The following is a 22,999-nucleotide window of genomic DNA, read 5'->3' on the forward strand; positions in this document are numbered from 1 at the left end:
AACTCCATTTAAGGGGCCGAATGATAAACAGCCAATTGCAGAGCACATGGTGATCACATGATCATTGTTTTTCTTCTGACTGATGTCACGTCATTCTGGAAATCAACTGTCAGGTCGAATGACCGTATATGCGTCGCCGTACGTCCTTATATTTTTGTCTTAATGTTAACGGAGGGTGGTGACTTAATGAAAGGACTTAACGATACCTGGCTTTCATGAAACGACGACATAAACAGACTGGTATGGTTTGTTATGTTTTTTGTGGCCTATATGAATGCTAGCGAGTTAGCTAGCTGCGGTAGCCTGTGTTAGCGGAGCTAGCTGGTGTTCAAATATGTTTTTCTGAGTAGAAGTTAGTTTGTTTTCCTCGCAGTTAGGATCAGTTACAAAACAGGTTCGCTTGTGAAGAAAGGTGAACAATACTTATTCATTCATGTGTCATTTTCATCATTTTCTTTCTTTCTTTTAAACATCACTTTTTGTTTTTCATCACCAGGTTAATGAAAAGGGAGAGCATAGACCTAATGTGCCATTGGATGTTATTAACTCATAAGAATGAGTCATAGATGGGCTCCAAACACTTTGGTGAAAGTAAGCAGAGCATTTCACTTGTGGCAAACACATGCTCGCAAGTCAGCAGCATCACCGCTTCCCTTCTCTGGTACTTCTCACTGCAGGGTTCATGTACAACAGCCTTACTGCAATAAGGTTGGCTATCTCAACTGGAAGCACGTCCACCACCCGAGGAGCAGGGGTCGTAAGGGATGGCTCTGTAGAGCTAACCAAGTTAGACACAGACTTGGACTTCATACCAGCACCCTTTATTTGAACACTTCAGCCTCACGTTGGTCTGCTGGTCTGAGTCAACATATGTCGCGAGTCAGGAACACGCTGGACACAGTTTCTAAAGCTGTGAGTGGGACACATACAGAACTTCTCTCCAAAATTTCTAGACTCAAACCCAATGCTCTCAAGGCTGCAAAACATGTTGAGACAAGTGTTGAATCAACACCAAAAGCTGAGGAGATCCCGCCTACTCCTGCTTCCACTATTGCTGCTTCTCCCACTATTGCTGCTTCTCCTTCTACATCCACTACACCCAAACCTCTAATTAACTCATCCTCTGTCAGTCCCTCTATTCCAGCACCTGCTGCTACATTTGATGCAAGTGCCACTACCTCCATAACTCCTCACATTTCTACCCAAGCAACTGTCACTGACACAATTCAGGCTGTGCGTGAAATTAAGGAGAAAAGGCTGAGGCGTATTGCTCCTGTCATCAGAGCTGGTTCTGCCAGGAAGTCAGAGGAGCCTAAACCATCATCAAGTGATACTGAGAGCAAGATCACGCCTTCCAAACAAACCACAGCACTTTTCCATCCCAGCTCATTTTCTGTCAACCTGGATGAAACTTACAACTACCTGGCTCATCACATTAATTCATACTTTGGCAGCAGTACAAAGACTCAGGACAAGAAAGCGGACAATGTCGACATTTCTTCTGCTTCCTCTCAGGGTCAACAAACTAGTGACCTCATGCCACTGTCTGGTAAACAACACTCCGCTGCTCCAGTTGCCCCACCTTCCTCTAAAAAGGGTTTAGGACATTACCTATCCTACTCAGCTCCCACTGTGCAAGCCTTTGTGGGGAGCTACATTGCACCCTTGGTCCCTAAGTTCAGGTCAGTAGAGTCCAAGAGTGCCACTGTGGAGGAGAAGAAGGTTGAAGTTGCACCGGTGAAACAGGTTGAGGCCACGATAAGTACTGAGCAGAAGGCTGCAGAGGAGAAAGCCAAGAAGCTTCTACTCCAAAGGGAAAAGGTAGGTCTACAAAAACGCAATATTTTATTAAGGAATTTGCGATAAAATAGTAACCAGCAATAAAATTATCCAATGAATGTGCATTCAAAACCATTATTTTACTACTGTAGAGTCTACTCTTCACTTTGTCTTTGTTGATGCCAACCTTGTTTGTTTGTGTCTCAGTTTATGTTTGAGCTTAACATGATGCCTACATAGATAGTTCTGAGTATCTGGTGTATTATGGCAGGGTGCCCACTGATCACACATTGACCGGAGCTCTTGCTATTCAATATGTCTAGTGGTAGTGTAGTGTGCTGACATGCTGCCCCAGTTCTGGGAATCTATTTTCAGAAATAACTCCCTGGTGGAGTTTGGGGTCCACAGAAGTTGTGTGCTGTGTTTACAGACCTTTATGTTGTGGAGATATAAACACACCCAATATGCAGTTTATGGGGAGGATGGTTTGAGCAAACTAATAATATATAAACCAGCAAATAGCACAAACACAGCTTTTGAAACTAAGCTAGTTAAATTGTTACATTGGGTCCATAGGTCAGAGAAGGGTTCAGTACCACCAAGGTAACAAGTACTGTCAGTAATATTTTGTAATAATAAGTGAAGTGGAGTTTGTATGTTACAGCATATTCAGGCTGAATTTCAGGGCATTTATTCATTTGTTATCATAACCCAATTTACTTTTGGATAGTGGTTAAATACATGCATTGATTACAGTATCAAATCTGCCCCTTAGCAATGACTGTCCTACTGATATATTATCTGTTTGTTTTTACAAAGAATATTTGACCTTGCTAAAAAAAAAAAAGTAGATACTTTATAAATGAAGCAATCTTTGTTTGACAGCAACTTCAAGTCAGTCCTTGTGAGGGTTTTAGTTCAGCGTTTTATTGGACATTTCTTGGGGACATTTAAAATGTTTTTCACAGATTGTTCCTGAACCCCAGTTTAGAAGGGAACATGAATAGTAAATGACAATATTTATAACTTAGTGTGTGATATCGTTTATGAAAATGTAGAGTTATTTTTTTATAGGGGGCCATACACTGTCTAGACCTAACTTGATTGCACATTGCTGGTATTTTTCGTCCCTCAGATCATTGCCAGGGTTAGTGTGGACAATCGAACTCGGGCTCTGGTGCAGGCTCTTCACAGGGCATCAGATGTAAGGGTCTACATCAGCAGGGTGGAAGACCTCAGCTACCACCTCCTGGAGTTTCCAGAGACCCGTGGTGTTGCAGTCAAGGTGAGTTATCTGCACAGGCTAGCACTATTTTTTAAAATATTTTTTTCCCCCAGAATTCTAACATCCTGCGGCTTTGTCAGCAACATGTCTGATACTGTACAGTATCAGGATGTTTTTTACGCATACATTATCATGTTATATCTGGCATGAATTGATCAACAGTTGTACCATGTAAATATGTAGATAATGGTCTTCTGCTTGTGTTTGGGAATTTTCCCATGCCAGGCAAATGTCATTTTGTCAGCTGTGACAACAGGTTCTGTGCTGCTCTCTGTTTAATGTCAGAGCTCGGCATCTACATGCAGACTGCATAGCATGTATAGCCTATATGTCAGAGCTTTATCTGTGATGGCGTCAGGTCCTCATTTAGTACTAACCTATTTCCAACCAAGGCCACTTTTATTAGTGTAAGAAAGGTTAAACCTCTAAGAAAAATCAAGAGCATCCAGAGCAGTGTTTACCTCAGCATATCATTTGAAGATTATTTTTTGAAAGCTTGGGCGGGCAGAGGGGGGGGGGTCAGATTCTGCTGGTTGTTGTTTTAAAGTATCATGTTTTATTTATAACCAAGGTGTTAAAGGTGTGTTTGTGACTGAAAACACCTGAGTGCTGCAATCACACAAATACTCACTCATTTCCCAAATTAAAATATTACCTTGCTTTCTTTGCCAAGTTCATTGAGATTAAACTATCACCTGCAAAATGGTAAGACTTGTCAATAGCCAGCCAATTTGAGTGAAACAGTGAGCCAGGGTGAAGAATGGAACAGCTTTTTAGGAGAAATATTATGTTCACTGTATTGAAAATAGTGAGTTAGTTGACTGGAACTGACCAAACATTCAGTGTGCTCATGTTGACCCAAGGAACTCAGAATAAAACATTTGCTGATAGTTGAGGTGGTTCAAGAGTTTCCGGTCAATAAGTGACATCACCTTTAGCTTGAGGTTAGCCCAAGAAGACCTGTACTGTAAATATGCACACACAACTACTTTGGAGACTTGACTATTGACTGAGTAGGCACAAACGGCACAAAACAAAGGACTTGGCAAGAATTGATGGAGCTACATTTGTTGGACTCCTCTTGAGTCAAGGAATTCAAATATGAAGTTTGGAAAATTACATTCCTTGATTCATAAAATGGTTTAATGAGGATATAAGCAAAAAATAGACCTCAAATTTTGACTTTTGGCAGGGGTCATATTGACCCTAAAATGTGTGTATGACTTGTAATGAAATGAATGACATGACTGTGATGACAAATACAATAATGGAGTGTAAAGATGACAGCATGTAAAATGTATCATTTTCAGCTTGAAAGATGAAAGTGATGGCTAACTAAACTAGCTCAATCTGCTTAATACTCGAGACCCTGCCCTCACAATGTTCTGTCCCACCTCCACGTTACCACAGTGTGCAAAGAAATTTGCCAGGCCAATTTCGGACTGACCATCTGTGTTTTTCATTACCATTTCTGACCACCACCTATATGTTTATGTGTTCCTCAGGAGAACGTTATCCCTTGCCTACTGCGTCTGAAACAGGCCAATGATCCAGACCTGAGGGCAGCAGTTAGAGAAGGCCTCGCCCTGGTGGGCTACCAAAAACCAGTTAAAGGCCGGGGCGTACGGATCCTGTCCATAGATGGAGGAGGGTTAAGGTACAGACTCAGCTCTGATTTTTTTCTTTCTTTTTTCTTTTTTGTAAGACGTGACTCACTGATGTCAAAAAATAGCATTTACTGCAGCCAAGGTCATGTCAAAATATTTTGAAAAGCAATTAAAAGCTAAAATGTGAATCCTCTATTACCAGTTCCATTCTGCATAGAGAATAAAATCAACTACAAAGATAAGGCTTTATATCCCATTAGCCTTTGTTATTAAAGACTAAATCTGTCAGCTATCAGTCTTTGTAGCCAGTTTATATGCTTTGCTTGTCATCTTATCAAACTGTGGCTCTTTGTGTTTGTGTTTGTCTGCCTTTGTACTTTCAGGGGACTTCTTGCCCTTCAGACTTTACGCAAGCTGGAAGCCCTGACCGGCAAACCCATTTACAAACTATTTGATTATATTTGTGGTGTCAGCACAGGTGTGTTGTCCTCCTGCCCTACTTCTGTATGTGTATGCATGCTTGTGGATTATCAGAACAGAGTGTGACATTGCAGCCAGGACTGGCAGCAATGATCACACACTGACCCATTTATTGCTATGCTGTTGTTTTGACCTCAATATTTCCACCAACACCACTCTAATGTCAACCCTGTTGATATGCAGTCAAGCTGGGCCAGAGTAAATCATTTAAAAAGGTTCAGATTCTTAAATAATTCATAGAATTATATTATTGATACTGATTTGGTTATATTTCAGGAATAGAAAGGGTGACTCATACTTTTTTCAGTATGCAAAATCACCACAAGGGGGTGCTGTGGACTATCTTCAAAGTGTCCTCTCCATCTGCCACTTTGTTGTTTTCATTTCACAGCAGATTGAAAAACTGCATTTTATTTGCAGAGCACATTGGCCTTTAATCACCACCAGAAGTTTCTTTGTGCCCAGTTTATATCAGTTCTCTCAGTCTTAATTCTCCACCAGTTGGAGGTACTTCATTCTCAGATTTAGTGAATGTTGTCAAAGTATAATATAATCCCCCTGCTGGATCAAATGATGCTTACACATTTAAAAACCCATCTGGGCCACATCTGGCCGTTTTGATTGCCCACATTATTCAGGTACACTCCATCTCTGCCCTCATTGCACTGTTGTACCTTGTTAATCCAGTCAGGAATCATTAATCATGAAGAGAAAAGAGTCGTTATAAAGTTGAAGTCTTTGCCTATAGTGTAATAACCATGTGAATCCTATGCACTTCCTATGGATAGATCAGCCAAGGATAATATTACTCTGAATAGATAATCCTTCAGGCAATTAGCAGCCCATCATCTCTGTCACTGTGCATTAGACCACAGCTAGCCTTGAGAGTAACAGAACAGCTAGCTGTACATTACTGGGATGACCCTGTTTGCATTCCTGAGGGAGATGGAAACTCTTATACTGGTACATCCTGTTCACAAAAGTATGTTTGTGTATGAATAGTAAATCACCATAAAATAAAGAAGATTCCTCCAGTTCAGCTTAGCATTGCTGAGTTGTTTCACATGTGTATAAATGGTTTACCAGTACCTCTAAGTCCCTTTACCCTTTTGAAATGTTTATGTTGTTTTTTTCCTCAGGTGCTATTCTAGGGTTCATGCTGGGCATATTCCAAATCCCGCTAAATGAATGTGATGATCTTTACCGGAAGTTGGGCTCCGACGTTTTCAAGCAGAACGTGATTGTTGGAACCGTGAAGATGGGCTGGAACCATGCTTTCTATGACAGCGAAGCCTGGGAGAACATCCTCAAGTCAGTTCCACTGTGTTTGTTGATGGTGGAGGGGAGATGTGCCTAGATCAGCTGGAGTCATGTTAAAATGCCATAATAGTGACATGGTAGAACAGTTCAATAGCCATAATGTCTTTATTTGTGAGATAGTCAGCCATTATTTTTGTACTATTTTCACTACAGTATGAAAGTAGAAAAAATGATAGTAGACTTTGATTATGAAGTCTACAAGTGAATATTTTGTTTTATTTAGTGCATTTATGTACATTGTGATGGATGACCTGTCTAAAGCAAATTTCACGTGTCACACAATATTGAAAGAAAATTTATATAAGACGAGTGGAAAGCAGTGGCAGCAGATTAGAAAATTAGGAAAAACATATTGTAGAAAAAACACTACTGCGTGCTCAAGTTTACAGAAATTGTCGTTGGGTGGGTTAACAAAACATATAAAACCATTAGTCCTGGTCCTTAAAGATTTAAGCTGCTCACAAAAGGGTTTCAAGCTCCAATTACTGATATGCAGTATAGCTTGCAGGGAAAAAATCTGTAAGAAGTCATACTACTATCCGCGACTCACAAAGCCAGATAATAACATCATCCTATCTTCCTCTCCACAGAGAGAAAATGGGCTCACACCTCCTGGTGGAGACTGTGAGAAACCCTGAATGCCCCAAGGTGAGTTTTAAAAGACTGACTCATTCTTCCCTCTTGTTCTTGATCTATCTAGCACTGACCACTGAGCCTTCACCCATTTCTGTCTCAGTCTTGCATACCTCTGCATGACAATTGGAAGAAAAAATGCACTCTAAAGCCATATAAGACAGCGTGGATGGAAAAGTATGTCGAATTTTATATGTCAGCAGACTCTTCTGAGCCTCAGGGAACAGACATGATATTAAATTGATCTGTCAGAACATTGATCCGGATATCATGCTACTGTCATTGAATTTGATTGTTCAGACTGAATTTGAGTTGAGTATGAGATATTATTCTTGGCACATGCACAGCTTATTGGCTGCATATTCTGTTCACGGTTTCATCATCTAAATGTAAACTTGTATAACCAGCATTTTATTTCAGTTGTAAAATGCTGCCTCATACTGGCAGACAGTCAAGTATGTCATTTCCTCTACCTGTAGGTGGCAGCAGTGAGCACCATTGTGAACAGGGGCACTCCTCTGAAGGCTTATGTGTTCAGGAACTACAACCTACTGCCCGGGGTGCGCTCACACTATCTAGGGGGCTGCCAGCACCAGCTCTGGCAGGCCATCCGAGCCACCTCAGCAGCCCCTGGGTACTTCCAGGAGTTTGCCTTGGGGAATGATCTCCACCAGGTCAGTCCCATTTACAACAGTGAGAGGGGGAGAGTGTCACTGAACACGATGAGTTTGATGATTAATTAACACAGTTTATCTCCGAAATATCTCCCATCAGTATTTGTTACTGAGGAGGTAAAGTTTTATGACCCATGGCAGTGGATTTACGTTCTACATTTAGATTTTAAGCTTTTAGCTGATGCTTTTATAAAGGATGATTGTTATGAGAACAACTGTTACATAAGCTTTAATTCCTAGATCTCACCATCATTACAGACAAAGAGGATGTGTTGGAGTTACAGAACATATTCAATGCTGAATGTTGTCTTTTAGGCGTCTTTGCCAGCCCTTAGATGGGTCAGTTTCTGTTTTTGTGTTTGTTTTTTACAAAAATTGGCATATTAGTAAAGGTCAAACCAAGACATGTGTTTCATTACAATTTATACACACATTTTGAAGTCAATATGACAAACTCTGAGGTCTATTTTTTGCTTATATCCTCATTAAACCATTTTATGAATCAAGGAGCATAGTTTTTCCAAACTTCATATTTGAATTCCTTGACTCAAGAGGAGTCCAACAAATGTAGCTCCATCAATTCTTGCCAAGTCCATTATTTTTGTGCCATTTTAAATTGTTTTGTTTTTTTCCTAAGTGGATGGATATGGATAGTCAACAGACTTTTGACACTCCCCACTGTAGTTCAGAAGTGGATTTAATGTCTGAGACACAGAACCAGGACATGAGCCGTATATCTCTGCATTGCTTTGCCTGATCATATCAAACCTACTCAATCAATAGTCAAGTCTCCAAAGTAGTTGTGTGTGCATATTTACTGTACAGGTCTTCTTGGGCTAACCTCAAGATAAAGGTGATGTCACTTATTGACCCGAAACTCTTGAACCACCTCAACTATCAACAAACATTTTCTTCTGAGTCCCTTGGGTCAACATGAGCCAAGTTAATATTTGGTCAGTTTCAGTTAATTAACTCACCATTTTCAATTTGGTGAACATAATATTTCTCCTAAAAAGCTCTTCCATTCCTCACCCTGTAATTATTTCTATTCAATTAAATTTGAATAATCTGAAAGGTTTCTGCTATGATGTGTAAATAAAGTTGGCTGCAAAGAGGTGAAAGCATTAGGCATTATAGCTGTACCAATTATAATAATCAACAATTCTCAGTGCCTCGGGGTATCTGTGGGCACTGTGTGATTCTTAAAGACTTTTTCATGGCTGCTACAATTTCTGCTTGATAGCTCATGTTTACTGTTTCTGTGAAGGGTTATTTTGTACTCAGGCTCTCTTCCAGCATCACCCTGCAACACATTCACACAGTATGTTTACACACCTAGTGACAACGTAACTGCATTCCCCCTGCTACAGTAACACAGATTATTGTTGGCTCTGCTGGGTTTAAATGCTGCATAGTCAATGTTGACAGTGGAGAGTCTGAAGGATTTTGAAAAGCCTAATGAGAAAAATCCTCTGCAAAGCAAGCAGGAGGGGAGGAACTCCATTTCCTTCCTGTCAGTGTTTATTTCCAGTCAATTTCATTTTGACAGAGGGGTGATTGGTAGAGTCGCAGTGAGACACGCTTAAATCCATCTCCATTAAACGAGTATGCATTAGCCTTCAGTAACATAACAAACTCCCAGTCCACTCCATCATTTTACTGATCAATATGTATATGTGGCTACTCTGTTTGCCCTTACCTTCAAGTAAGAGCTTAGTCAGAGAGCACAGAAGAAAGATGAAATCACATATGTAAGAGTACACTTTCAGAAAACAGCAGATATTATTTTGGTCAAAACAGTTATTGCTTTAAGTTAAATGCTTTAGGAAAAGAGATGCAGGTACACAGGACATAGATTCATACACAAGTCATTATGTTTCACTCCTGCTTCAGTATTTGGTTGACAAAGTCTGTTTTTGACCTGTCATATCAAAATGTCAGTATCTCCTTGAATTGACATTCAGAGCAAAGATGTACTGTACAGACTCCGACGAAACCCAACACAGATGCAGCATGGCACGCACACACACGTGAATGAGCATGTGTTTGCATCAAAGGCAATATCCTCTGTCGGCACGCTCCCACACTCTTAATTGGAAGCTGTGTTTGTTGTGTAGGTGAATGGGGAAGTGCAGGGGGAGAGAATGAAAGAGACTGGTTGATGAAAAACCCACCTGTGGTGGGAGATTTCCCCAGTCTGCCTTCTTGCTGGTCTCACCCTATTCTGAGACGCATAAATTATCCCGATGAAGTGCTTCCCTAATCACACACAACTGTTTGACTGGTACATCTGCCTCGTTAGAATGAAAAGACAATCTAATTATGGAACTGGTATTCCAAACTGTTAGTGGGCCGGCAGCAGGAAACCTCATACTGTGAGAATATGAGATGCCATCAGTAGTTTAATATAATTAACACATTTAATTTGAATCAGTGTTCCTGACCTTGTAAGAAGTACTTTTTGCCGTACTCGCTCGTTCTTTTCAGGCTGGTAAATCTTAGGGGAATATTTTCAGGATGTGTTTTGGGACCTTGAGGGACATTTACGGTGTGATTTGTATTTTTGCTCAGTTGTTCCACTTTTTATCCCCTTTATATTTGTGACTGTTTTTACCAATATTCACAATGACTTAAGAGAAACTAGCTTTAGTTTTGTTTTTTTCTGTTCAATTACTCAATTCAATCCAAATGAGCAGACTTGTGAATATCAGAACACTAATACCAGGGTTTTTGTAATAGAGCAAGTGTGGCAAGGAGGCAGAAGAGGGAATGTTGTTTGTGCTTTGTGAAACAAAATTTCTCTGTGTTTATGTCAGGAGCTGCCTTCATAACTTATTCAACTTCTGCTTCTGCTGGCTGTAGCTCAAAAACATTAATCATCTGGATTTTATAAATTAAAATCTTAAGTGAAGAACATTTCACAATCTTATCAAAGCCATGGAAAACAATCTGTAGGGATATGAAAGATAATATGTGAGGTAATGGAACAATTGAAAAAGAAAAACATTGAATTAAATTTTTTTTAAAGATAATTTGACTCTGTAATCTTGGATAAACTCCCAGAACATCTTTTAAAATAAGTTCCTTTTCACACAGCTTTCAGCCACTTTAATTTTCCATGTGAACGTCAGGCCACCTCCAGAATGCCACCCAGCCTGATGGCGTTATTTACTGGCGACTCGCACCACTAAAACCAGTCATGAGCATAACGTGCTGTGTGTGTGATGTCAGGATTCCCTAGAGAGAGAGTCATCTCGCTTTTCCACGAACGCCCACAGAGTTTTCCACTTAATTCAAGCCTCAAACAATCACCCTTTTGTACGGTGAGTGCAAGAGAGTTGCCACACCATGTGCTGAACGAATGCTGGAATTTTCAAGCAGCGTTTCAAAAAAAGTTATGATTGTTTGTAGATGTTTCTGTTATTCTGCAGGCTGGAATGGAAATCTCGCGGTGCCAGAACTCTGGATTCAGACTGGTAACTTGGGGGAAATTGTAACTTGGAGCGAGACCTTTGAAGCACAGCAGCCATGGCATTATCAAAGCCTCACACTTGCTACCACAGCCATGGAGAGGATGCTTTAGTGAGAGGGAACAAGGGGGGGAAAAAAGCCAAAAAATAGAAGAGATGAAGGAGGATGTGCATGTTCCACATTAAAGCTCTCTCAGCTATCTCTGCGCTAAAGAACACAGAAGTAGAAGACTTCAGACATTTCACAATGGATGCCAGAGCATGCGTGGAATGGCGAAGAGGGCCCAATTTTTTCCGCCTGGTTGCCATGGTGTCTCCTGAGGCGATGGGGAGGAATGGAAGCGTGTTTTGTGCCCACCTCTGCCAGCATTTGATGAGAGGCATGGGATTATTGGGCCACCAACCCCAGTGCGAGCTTTGAGCGACCCAACATGGCACCATGCTCAGCAGAGAGACTTCACACAGCCAGAAATGGAGTACGTCACATCAGCACTCCCATACTTTTTTGTCACTAATGAATGACGGAAAGAATGAGCCATTAAAACATGGCAGCTTTGGCTCAAAAACAGACTGTTTGAACTATGTGAGAAGTAGAGAAAGAGACAGAGCCTATCCAGTAATTCGGTGCCATTTCAAAAGTGTAGTTCAAGGAATTGTAACCTTTTGGATCAGCTTTTTCTTACCTTTTTTTTTCCTCGTAAAGGCCACTGTAGGTGAAGTTAGTGGTCATTTTTTTTTACACAAATTACAAACTCAGCACCGCAGTGCTACTCAGATGAAGCAGAGAGGAGAGAGGTGGTGGATTCAGAGAGGGAACAAGAGAGGATAAATCTAAGCTTTTAGCCACTTCCTCATCCCAGCTAGCTCCTCCTGTGTTAAGCCCCGAGAGCTCGGCCTGGAGGCTGTTGGAGGATGGAGCTCAGACTTTTTGAGCCCTGCTGCAGACATCTTCCTCTCCTCAGACAAATCTTTGTCCCTTGAGTGTAAACGCATACACAGAGATTCTCTCATTGTCACATTACCTCTGTTTCCTCTACTGACTGCTCTTTTTGTTCTGTTGTACACATATGTTTTCAAACAGGCACACACACTCGATTGCACAGGCACACTTGTTTGGGGATTAGGCCTGTCCACTGATTATGTTGACTGACTGCTGTGTGACTTTCCCGACTTTTCCACTGTCTCTAACCCCCTTGTCTTCTCACAGTACTGCCTAACAGAGTGCACAGCAGCACACTGCAGTGACTCCAGATGAGATTTCTCAGAATAAATCACAGCATTAAACCTTGCATTTCAATGTATTGATATGCAAGTCTGTGTTCAGTCACATCTCCTTTGCACAGCAGGGAAATTAGCTGTAAATTGCACAATAGATGATTGACAGCAAAATTACGCTTCAGAATATGAAATCATCAAATATGTACATAAAGCCTCAAGGGAATCTAGACCAAGTAAATGTGAGAAAAGGGGTTCTGCGCCCATTTATAGCACTGCAAAGAATTGTCACAGTTTAATCTCAGTGGTTACAGCCAGCAGGGATGATTGATTGTTGTAATACTGGCTGTACATGTGTGGTCATGTATTCACCAAGTGTGGGAAAAGGTAACTGTGCACAGTAGATCTCAATTGCTTTCTCTGCCTGGGGCAAAGTTGGCACTCACACAGATGGGTCCATCCTCCATTGACAGCCTGGGAAGATGACTTGAACCCCAATGTGACCTCTGGGGCCTATAAAGCAAAAAGGCAAAGAGGAGAACTGGTCGACGTAATCCTATAACATGGCATGAAGACCTTTGACTTGACCTAGCCACCATTTAGGAGTGGCACTCCTAAGCACTCCTACACCACAGTAACACTGTTGTCATTCTCATCCTTGCTAATAACAGTGGTGGCTTTTATGTGGTTTAGATGCTATCGAGGCAATTGATTGAATTCAAAGAGCAGATTTAATTTTTCTGATCACATAGACAGTGGCTGAGACTGTCACTGACTGATTTTGAAGATTTATGCAAAGTATTTAGGATATTCAAGAGAGCACAAGTTTTTTATAGCAGCCTAATGATCTGCTTTTTCGATTGAATGACCATCTCTGGAAAACAGTCTGGTTATTGTGACAGCCATAGTCAGATGTCCATGACTTACGTAACGCTTTCCTAATTAATCGTTTGAGGGAAGGGAGCCTCATTGGCAGAGCCACATAATAAATCATGAGAGAGCTCAGCGCCCCTCAGTCCAGTCTTGTCAAAGAAGCCAACGATGAAATTGTAATGACTACAGCCGCTCATTGGAACTGTGATGTGAATGCTACACCAGATGTACGTCGAAGGCTCACCTCATTTAGATTTAAGTAAGCACTCTGCTGTCTTCTGTGTTGTGGCCGCTCATAATGACCCTTGCTCAAGACAGCATTGAAGCTTACCCACGGGTTAGAGAGGCAGAGAGATATAGAGGCACACAGGATGAAGTTTTCTGTCCCAGCTAATGGGAGCTGACATACGCTGGGGCGTGAAATGACTTTTAGTGATCCTGACGATAGCACCCCTTTCCTATTCAAATCAACACTCCCCCTCTAACACAGCTTAAACTGGCACAATGAAGATAAGCTCCTAAAAGTTAATGACAGCTGAGAAATTTCAAACAGCAATGCAAGGGACCTGTAAATCGTGCATGTCTTCTTTTTGTTTATTTATCACGGCTCATATCATCTCAGTAGTTTCATTTCAGAACACGCTGTCAGAGCAGTTTCTTTTTAAAGACAGATTTCAGTTTAATTTGCCATGTGAAGATGTGAAACATGCTTCCATAGGTGTAGAAGGCTTAATTAGTTGCAAATTTGCTTTATTCAAGCTACAGGAAAATGAGGAGCTGATTTCTGAACCAGCCATTAGCCTCTGGGGAGGGGCAAAGACGAGGCCAGAGGGGCTATGATCCTCTGGAGTATCAACAAAGATGCTCTACCGGAATCGAGGGTTGTTGTCACAGGAAATCATTAAGCCTTTCAGGAAGGCAGAATTCAAACTTGCCATTTTAAAAATCAGAACTCTCTTTTTAAACATCCGTCAGATGGTCACGACTGACAGGATTGTACCCTCTAAGGACATTTATCCGTTGCCACATGCCACTTTTTCACAGTGAGATTGGGTCATTGTAAGTACGAGCAGCATTACAGCTCTAAATCCTTATAAATGGAAATGACCTTTGCCTTGCATCATGCTGTGTGTTTGACAGAAAGCTTGAGTTTGGCCGTTCTGTATGCAAAGCTCATTTGCAGTTTGTCCTAAGTAGATCATTGTTTCAAACTTAACTCCTCATCCAAATATGCCCTGGCCTCAAGAAACCCTTGTGTGAGAATGTGGATGTGGGCCAAGTATGAATATCTCACAGAAAAGTGGCTTTAAAGTGGCACTGCCGGCATCTGCCAACCTGCTTTCACTGTAGGTTGAACCTGGTACCTCCTACAAGGAGACTTGTTTGTTCCTGACAGCTGTGGAAGAAGATTTTTTCTTCTAAATAGTTAATTCTTCGAAAAATTATGGGCGCCACACACAAAGAAAACCCACCAGTCTTCCAGTGGCACCAAAAAGCTTTTTTACTGCCAGAAAGCAGACTTTCCGTAAAGGCCTCGATGTTCACTAGCTCTGAATTGCCCAAGCAGGTGCACTGACATGGAGACAAGTTATAGCATTCAACTTCCAGCTCACAAGAGCATTGTGCAGTTGACTTCTAATGTTGCATGCCTTGGCTCTGAGTGCAAGGCCGGCCACTGTGCTGGTGAAACTCGCCCCCAGCTATCAGCACAAAGAACCCATAACTGGACCCAGCCTGTTGCCATAATTGCCACTGAGTTCAGAAAATGGAGTCACTCACAGTGGTGTGAGCGATAACAAAACTGCTTAGTTGTTTTGTTTCCAGCTGGGTTCGTGGGGTGCTTACTGCAGTGCAAGTCCCTCTAAGTCTCCATTAGGAGCAACTTCAATCCAGGCATTTTCTCCCTTTTCTGTGATTCATTTCTTGGTCTGCCAGACACCCATACTGGCGCATAATGACGCACTTTGGACAAACAGCTACCTCAGCATTTCCTCCATGCTTTGTGGCAGAGTGAAACCCTCTTTGTGTGACTTCAATCTCAGCCAGTGAGATGGGTGCTCTCTGAGGCTTTGGCTTTCACAGGAGATTCCCAGTTAATAAGTAACTATAATGTTTTGAATGATTCATATTGTACAATATCAGATGATTTCTTTGAGATCACAGGCAGTTCCTCTATCAGGCAGTGTGACTCAGAGGGACTAGAGACACTTGCCTTTTGTAATTTCTTCCATTTATAGCCCCATTGGAATCATTGCTCTATGGTTGTTGTTCTGTCAGTCCACCACTTTGGTCCACACTGAAATATCTCAACAACAACGAGATTAATAGCCATGAAAATTTGAACAAACACTTATGGTCCCTAAGGGATAAATCTGAAAGGCTTTGGTGATACGATGACTTCCTCTAGTGCCACCATGAGGTTGACATTTTTGTTTTTAGTAAAATGTCTCGACAAATATTTAATGGATTGCTGTTTGATTCAGATATCAATGATGCCCAGAGGATAAATCCCAAAGACGTTGGTGATCCCCTGAGTTTTCCTATAGTGCCATCAGCAGGCTAAAGTTGTCACCCATTCAATGAAACGCGTATCTCAACATCTACTAGATACACTGTCACAAAATTTATGTACACATATATATATATATATGTGTGTGTATCTTAACTTACCCTCTACGGTCATTTAATTTGTCCAATACTTTGGTTTATGACTAAATACCTGCAAAATTTATGATATTCCCATCAGCCTCAGCTGTACTTTGTGTTTAGTGCTAATAAGTAAATGTTTGCATGCTAACACACAAAAAAACAGTGTAAGATGTTGAACATGTCAAACACTATGCCTGCAAAACATAAGCGTATTAGTTTCATTGCTAGCATGCTGTGAGCATATTGGCATGCTGATGGTTGCATTTAGCTAAGTACTGCCTCATAGAGCTCCAAGTATGTCTGCAGACTTTTAGTCTTGTTAAACTATTATCTAACAATGATATATTTCTATTTAGTTACCTGCTTTGCTGAATTTTCTGCGATTTCTCAATGTCACTCATAGTTTTGTAAGAGGTCGACTATATTAAAAGCCACAACAAGTCACTCACAAAGCACCTGCTTATCATTGGAGCTATTGTTTGATGTAGTCCCCCCTGTCTAACTACAATAACCAATTCTCTTTGCAATTTTATTTTCTTGGTCCTTAGATTAATGATTGATGAATTTCTCAGTTCAACTCCCCAGATGATTAGCAGACCTCTGCCTTGGTAGGCAGCCCTTATATTCCCCATCACACTGTGTGCTCTCACAGATCTGTAGAATAGTCGTTAGGCTGCGACACTGCTGGAGTGTACTGGAAAGATGGGATGTTCCCACCCCCCGACCCTCCCCATCGAGGCTCAGTGTGTGTGAATCCATGTGACATATGCTGTCAGAAACACCTACCCACATTATTATATGCATTAACTCTAAGCAGGCATGAGCTTTCGATCAAACATCCACATACACCACAGTCACATAAACAAGCACTCTTCCCCCTAGTGTGTCCCTAGACACTTGGGGCCCCGCAGCTCCCACCCCCCAGCCTGGCCTCTTTAATGAGGACTGGCCCCTGTATGTTTGATCCTGCTGCCAGCCTGCAGCCCCGCGGCCCCTCAGCCTCATGCCTATTCAACAATCCCCACAGCCTCTCCAGTTACTCCCTCATTGCCTTGGGTAGACTATGGATCCAAAGCAAAAGCACTCCTGGGCAGTTTTTCGATATCAAAGCCAGTGTGACTGAAACTGTGAAGAAAGGGGGAGAAAAGGGAAAAAAAACAACAATTTAGCTCCGTGCTTTGTAGACTTACAAGCAGCTCTGGAACTTTTCTTTTTGTTTTGTCAGATGTTCTTCAAAAATGTCATGTATTGACTGTTAAAATCCATGAAAGGTTTTAGTGTTTCTAATGCCAATTAATTGGTTTCGCTGACTGTGGTCTTGGCAGAAAACACCATCGAAAGTCTGTAAATGGAGTGAATAACATGACACTTCTTCTGTTTTGTGCACAGGATGGAGGTCTACTCATTAACAACCCCACAGCATTGGCTGTCCATGAGTGTAAGTGTTTGTGGCCCAACACACCCTTGGAGTGTGTGGTCTCACTCGGTACGGGCCGTTTCGAAACTCCTGGCAAGAACAGCACCACCTACACGAGCCTCAAAACCAAACTCACTAATGTCATCAGCAGTGCCACAGATACTGAGGGTAAGTGATAGTCACTGCAATCTCTTAAAGGTACCTTGTGCGATTTGGAGATGAGTCTTCATTATTTTGCTCCCTTTTAAAATCATTTTTTGGCAATTCTATGCCCTTTTATTAGAGAGGACAGGGAATGAGGGTTGAGAAGAGATGGGGAATGAAATTGTTGACAGCTAAGCCATGTGGAAAACACAATTGTATCTTTCTTTATTCTATATTATCCTATATCTTTTTTTTACACAATGTACTTTTAAAACAACAATAATAACATATAGTAGTGTTACAGTAAGACGGGTAGACAAAGTGAATACCTCATGAAAAATGTAACTTAATCACAGTTACAAACATTTCTACAAAAGTGTTTAGATATATGGTTGATTGTGAGGTTTTAAAGCATTACTAGACCACTAGTGAAGTGTAAAATTGCAAAATTATTTTATAGGTATTTTATATGGTATAATACTGGTCAGAAGCTGAAATTCACCAATATGACAGACATGTACAGTGTAGGTATGGATGGATGGATAACCGGTGACCGGTTGATATTGTTTGCAATGTTGATTTAGTTACATTTATGTTATTGTCTACTCCTAAAGACTAAATTGTTGCTAACTGTAATAATAATGCACAAAGAGTGGAATGAATTTTGCTCCCTGTTTATTTCTGAGGGAAGGAATTGGGTTTTAATGTCATCCGTATAGAAAATGCTGCACTGCAGGTTGACTTTGGTCTGGATAAATCCCATTTTGGCCCTCCATCGTGGCAACCTCCTCCATCTTCTTATCACCTCTGGACATTGGGCACCTCTGCTGTGCCTAATTTTGGCTCAGCCCCCTCCTTGTTGCTGCAGTTGTGGTGCAGCGTGTGACCTAGATGCTACTCTGCACTTGTTCCTCCTGTATTTAGGATTAAGCTCCCTCTCGCTCTCCGGCAGGCTTTGTTATTTAGAAACAGCAGATTAGCAAGAGTGTTTATCACAGATTTTCTCTTTTTCAAAAGCTTCCCTCCCGTCCCAGTGTTCACAAGCCTCCTACTTTCTTGTAGGTGTATCAGTAGAGCTCGGTTTGTTACCGTGGACAGACAAAGTTGATTTAATGGGGTTTCACTGTAGATGCAAATAAAACTCCTTATGGACGTGGCTTGTTACTCACTTACACACAAACTTGCACAGTCGTGCTTTGCAGGCTGCAGATTAACTTCCCTTTCGGGTCATTGCTAGACCACTTCTACATCCACCAACCTGTGCCACCTTTAGCAAAGGAGAGCAACAGCAGAGGTTTAGACCTGCAAATGTAGACGTCACAGTAGCCACCTACAGGCAAGGAAAGTAAAAGCTGTTGAAATGCTCTTACAGTATATCTTACAGCTTACAGGTTTACATCTTGTGTTGTTGCTCTAAAGAGTTGCTAGTAGAACATTATTCTTTGACGTTATTATTGCTAAACAACCAATTAAACGCACATTACAGGTTTTACACAGTTGGTAGCATTGTGCAACGACCTGTCATGTATATCAAAAGGCGTGTCACCAGGTGTCTGTAAATTATGATATTTATGTTAGATCATAAATTTAAAAAAAAAAAAAATAGTTTCAAAATTCTCCAGTAGGAGTGAAATGATATTGAATTGATTCTGAACCAGCCTCTTAATTCACCTTATGTTAACTACAGTATGTCAATAATGTATTTTGGAAAACTGTCCCAGGATTTTACATAAGTGATCGAGTCACATCTCTGCTGAGATCTTGTGGGACAGCTGTGAACTCACAACCAGATTTCACAACATTTGCTTTGTATGATTATCTGCAAATATTGTCTTGTATAGTTTATGGTTGAAACACGGTATAAATGTAACCTATTAATGCTTAATTCTGGCCTGTATTCAGAGCCCATTGCACTCATGGATAGATCGTTAACTGCAACACAGACTTTTGGCACAGATTCATACAATTTATCTGTATTTGAATGAATGATAGTTTACCCTGAAATACAATCATTCTGTAGTCTTAATATTTACCTGCCAATCAAAAAAGGAAGAATCTAGCATTGGGAAGATAACTTACCTGGTCACTGTGTAAACTGACTCTGTGATGTCATTATTTTGAACAGCTGCAGAAAATGAATGAAAGGCTGTTTGATTATTTTTTAATTACATCCCAATACCCACATGGTAATCCATTTTTAACAGTTAGCGCCTGACTTGTTCCGCTGATAAGTCTGACAGCTGATAGGAGCAGAAACACACAGTCTGTGATTGAACACAGTAAATACTAGAAACAGCATGAATTATAATACAATAGGGAAACATATTTAATCTCTAGAATTAACCACATGTGTTATCTATTTGATGAGTAAACTTATCTCATCTCAGGATTTTTATAGCTGTACTTATCTTACTTTAACTCTTCAGTGTATAACTTTTCAAACTCTGACGTTTTAATACAGTTTTTTGACTGGTTATAAAAATACAAGAAATATAAGTATCTTAAACTCTTCAACTATTCACATAAATTACTTTTTGGAGGGATTTTACTCCACGACCTCAGAGGCAGCTAGTTTTAATCGAATCCATGTTTGGACTAAACTGCTGAACTACTGTGGGAACACAGGCTGTGTGGGAAATTTGTTGTCACCTTTTTTGGGATCCTTAGGGCATATTTACCCTGTTATTGTAACCCACTGCCTGTTTGTATGCATTTGTATTTTGTTGATTTTAAATGTCTCAGACAGACAAGGCAGATATTTTCATTCGTTATTATCTCACACTTCTCAGCCCTGAGCGCTTTGTAACACATGCAGTGCTGTCATAACACTGACAGCTTTGGCATTCCCTGTTCTTAACACAATATTTGAATGTTTGTACATATTGGGACAATTAGGAAGTTAATTGTATGTTTATGATTTTGACTCCGTACATAAAATGTAATTTTTCATTCATTCGCGGCCTCGCTCTCACCTCCCGTCCTCCCTCCCACATCTTTCCCCTCCAGAGGTTCACGCCATGCTTGACGCCTTCCTCCCTCGCGACGCTTACTTCCGCTTCAACCCCCACATGAGCGAAGATATCTCCATGGACGAGAACCGGCAGGAGAAGCTCAACCTGCTGCAGGCCGAGGGCATCCGCTACTTGGAGAGGAACGAGGAGAAGCTGAATAAGGTCGCTCGCATCCTCACCCGAGAGAAAAGCTCCGTCCAGAGGATGGCAGAGTGGGCTAGACTCAGGGCTGACATGTACAACGGTCTGTCCTTTCACTCCTCCAAGCTCTAGATCCAACGCAAGCAACCGTTACCTCACATGGAAACTCTTCTGTTATTCTAAATTGCCTCATATTACCATGATTAGCGTGTTGTAGTTATTGACTTTAAGACCTGTTGCTCTGAAGAACATTGTGTAAACGCACAGGTAGGTAATGCATCCAACATGCCAATCTTCTTCCTCATTCAGACTTCACACTTAGTAGTGATTTTAGTGTTAATGTGTTACAGTTTTGGCAGTGAAAATGCATTGCGTTTGATTCTTGATTCAGCACTCTGTTACATTCAAAGATGTGTCATGATGTGCAACACTATTAGCTTTCCCAGTAAATGCATCTTGTACACTTAAAGGAATCGAAAGTCTGGAATCAGAGGGAAGAAGAAAGTGAAAAAGCTTATATAAATAAAATGTTGAACTGTTCCTTTAAAAAGCAGAATACTGTAAAGTTCGACGGTAGCCAGTAACGTTTTCTCCAGACTGTTTTTACCAAGTGAGCACTTTTTAACCATTTGCTGTCCTTTTAAAGATTTGTTGTAGCAACCAGTAGCCTGTATCTCACAAACCTGTGTTTGTGTGTGTTCTCAGAAAAATTAGTAGACGGGATACGTGTCATTATCGAAATGTAGTGTTTGTTAAGCTAAGTTGCCAACATGTAACACTTTAAAAGAATGTAAAGAAAAATAACAAAAAAAAAACTCCTTTCTATTTTTGTAAAGGTCAAATCAAGGTTAATTTGAGCACCTAATGCAAGTGACATTTCTTAGTTGCAACGACTAAAATTTGCACATTTAGCAGTGCAGCTACTGGTCAACTGTGTAAAACAAACATCGGTACATGAGAGGCCACTTGCAGCACTACAGTATTGCATATGTTGTATGTAAATGCATGATAAATTTAAGATTTCACACACAAAGACAAGTCAAGATCTAGTGGAGAAGTGTACATTTCAAAGATTTATTCCAATATTTCATTCTAATACACATATAATGATAAATTCTAATGATTAAATATGTAAAGCAGATATATATATATATAAATTTAACAAGTATCCAAATGGAAAGTTACATCCTGTTTTTCATAAGGATGTAACTTTTACATGTTATTTTAGCCCCAAAGTATTTTACATTCACTTGTTTCAAAAGCTTTTTTTTTTTATCATTGTGTGCTTGATTGTTTGGTTTTATGACTTCCCTACAGGCTATGCACATTTTCTGCTCGGTCGTCAGTGTGCCCTATTTCTCTTTGATGCCTCCTCTCAAAAACCTCTTTCACCCTTTCTACCTTGAAGTGCAGTGTTTCAGTCCCCACTCTGCTATATTATGATGTTTGTTAAAATCATGCGGGTTTTTGTCTCAAGGTTTAAAACAGATTGCTGCTTATTGATTTGTCATAGTTGGAAAATTATCTTCATGTGTTTCTATGTGTACAGCTAAGAAAAAAAAAAAAAGCACTCGTTTTCTTGCTTAACCTGGTCAAGTACTGTATAACTGATGTATCAGTCACTCCTGAAGGACCAGAGGTAAAATGGACACACATTAATATAATTCCACTGTTCTCCTGTTGGTCCTGTGTAAAAAACTGTTTGAGAGTGTACGTAATTAAAACCCGTCACTGAGCCTCGCTGCATCTTGCCTCCTAATTATGTGAAGATTAGCTGATTGTGATCTGAGGAAAGCTGCTGTTTCTTTCACAGCTTGTGGCTCGTCTCAGGAAGAGGAAACATGCGGATATTAAGTTGGTAACTTGTACACACAACTGTTTAATTATTCCTACAGAGATCTGAAACGATATACATCTTCACCTTTGCTACTCAGTTTCCAAGGTGCTTGTCTTGATTAGCAGAAAATTGTGATTTCTATCACTACTATTGCAGGCACACACTGTATCTATTTCCCTCAAATATATTTTTCTAAGTGTGTAAAGTTAGAGGTGGATTTTTCAGGGGAAGGTAATTTGAAGGCCCTACCCTGAGCTCCCCCGTCATAAACAGGAGGAAGGTGAGATGAGATGACTCTGCAAGGCTGTGCTCAGGCACCTGGGTAACAGCCCTGGCCAGTGATTGATCGCATTTCCCTCCAGCATAAACACCATGAACTGACACAGCTCCCCACCAACTGCTTACACGCATGAAAGCACAGCGATGGCCACAGAAGGCAAGGGGACACAGCAAAACGCATCAAT

At 40.7% G+C, this 22,999-nt stretch overlaps 1 protein-coding gene across 1 annotated transcript; it reads left to right on the forward strand.

Moving 5' to 3' along the window:
• Positions 1 to 64: 64 nt before the first annotated feature.
• Positions 65 to 22,434, forward strand: LOC122985778 (calcium-independent phospholipase A2-gamma-like). Its single transcript, XM_044356675.1, has 10 exons — positions 65 to 240; positions 497 to 1,821; positions 2,915 to 3,064; positions 4,570 to 4,721; positions 5,055 to 5,149; positions 6,291 to 6,462; positions 7,062 to 7,119; positions 7,584 to 7,778; positions 17,375 to 17,570; positions 20,553 to 22,434. Exons 2-10 carry the CDS (start codon positions 556 to 558, stop codon positions 20,828 to 20,830), a joined length of 2,562 nt encoding a protein of 853 aa, XP_044212610.1. The 5' UTR covers positions 65 to 240; positions 497 to 555; the 3' UTR covers positions 20,831 to 22,434.
• Positions 22,435 to 22,999: the final 565 nt, after the last annotated feature.

Source organism: Thunnus albacares, chromosome 7 (assembly GCF_914725855.1).
Source record: "Thunnus albacares chromosome 7, fThuAlb1.1, whole genome shotgun sequence".
Lineage (NCBI taxonomy): Eukaryota > Metazoa > Chordata > Actinopteri > Scombriformes > Scombridae > Thunnus > Thunnus albacares.

Bases quoted from the DNA above. Each gene is read 5' to 3' on its own strand.
- LOC122985778 (XM_044356675.1), top strand. From the start codon at position 556: ATGAGTCATAGATGGGCTCCAAACACTTTGGTGAAAGTAAGCAGAGCA. The intron at 7,120-7,583 runs GTGAGTTTTAAA...CTCTACCTGTAG, and splicing joins GAAACCCTGAATGCCCCAAG to GTGGCAGCAGTGAGCACCAT. The intron at 17,571-20,552 runs GTAAGTGATAGT...TTTCCCCTCCAG, and splicing joins CAGTGCCACAGATACTGAGG to AGGTTCACGCCATGCTTGAC.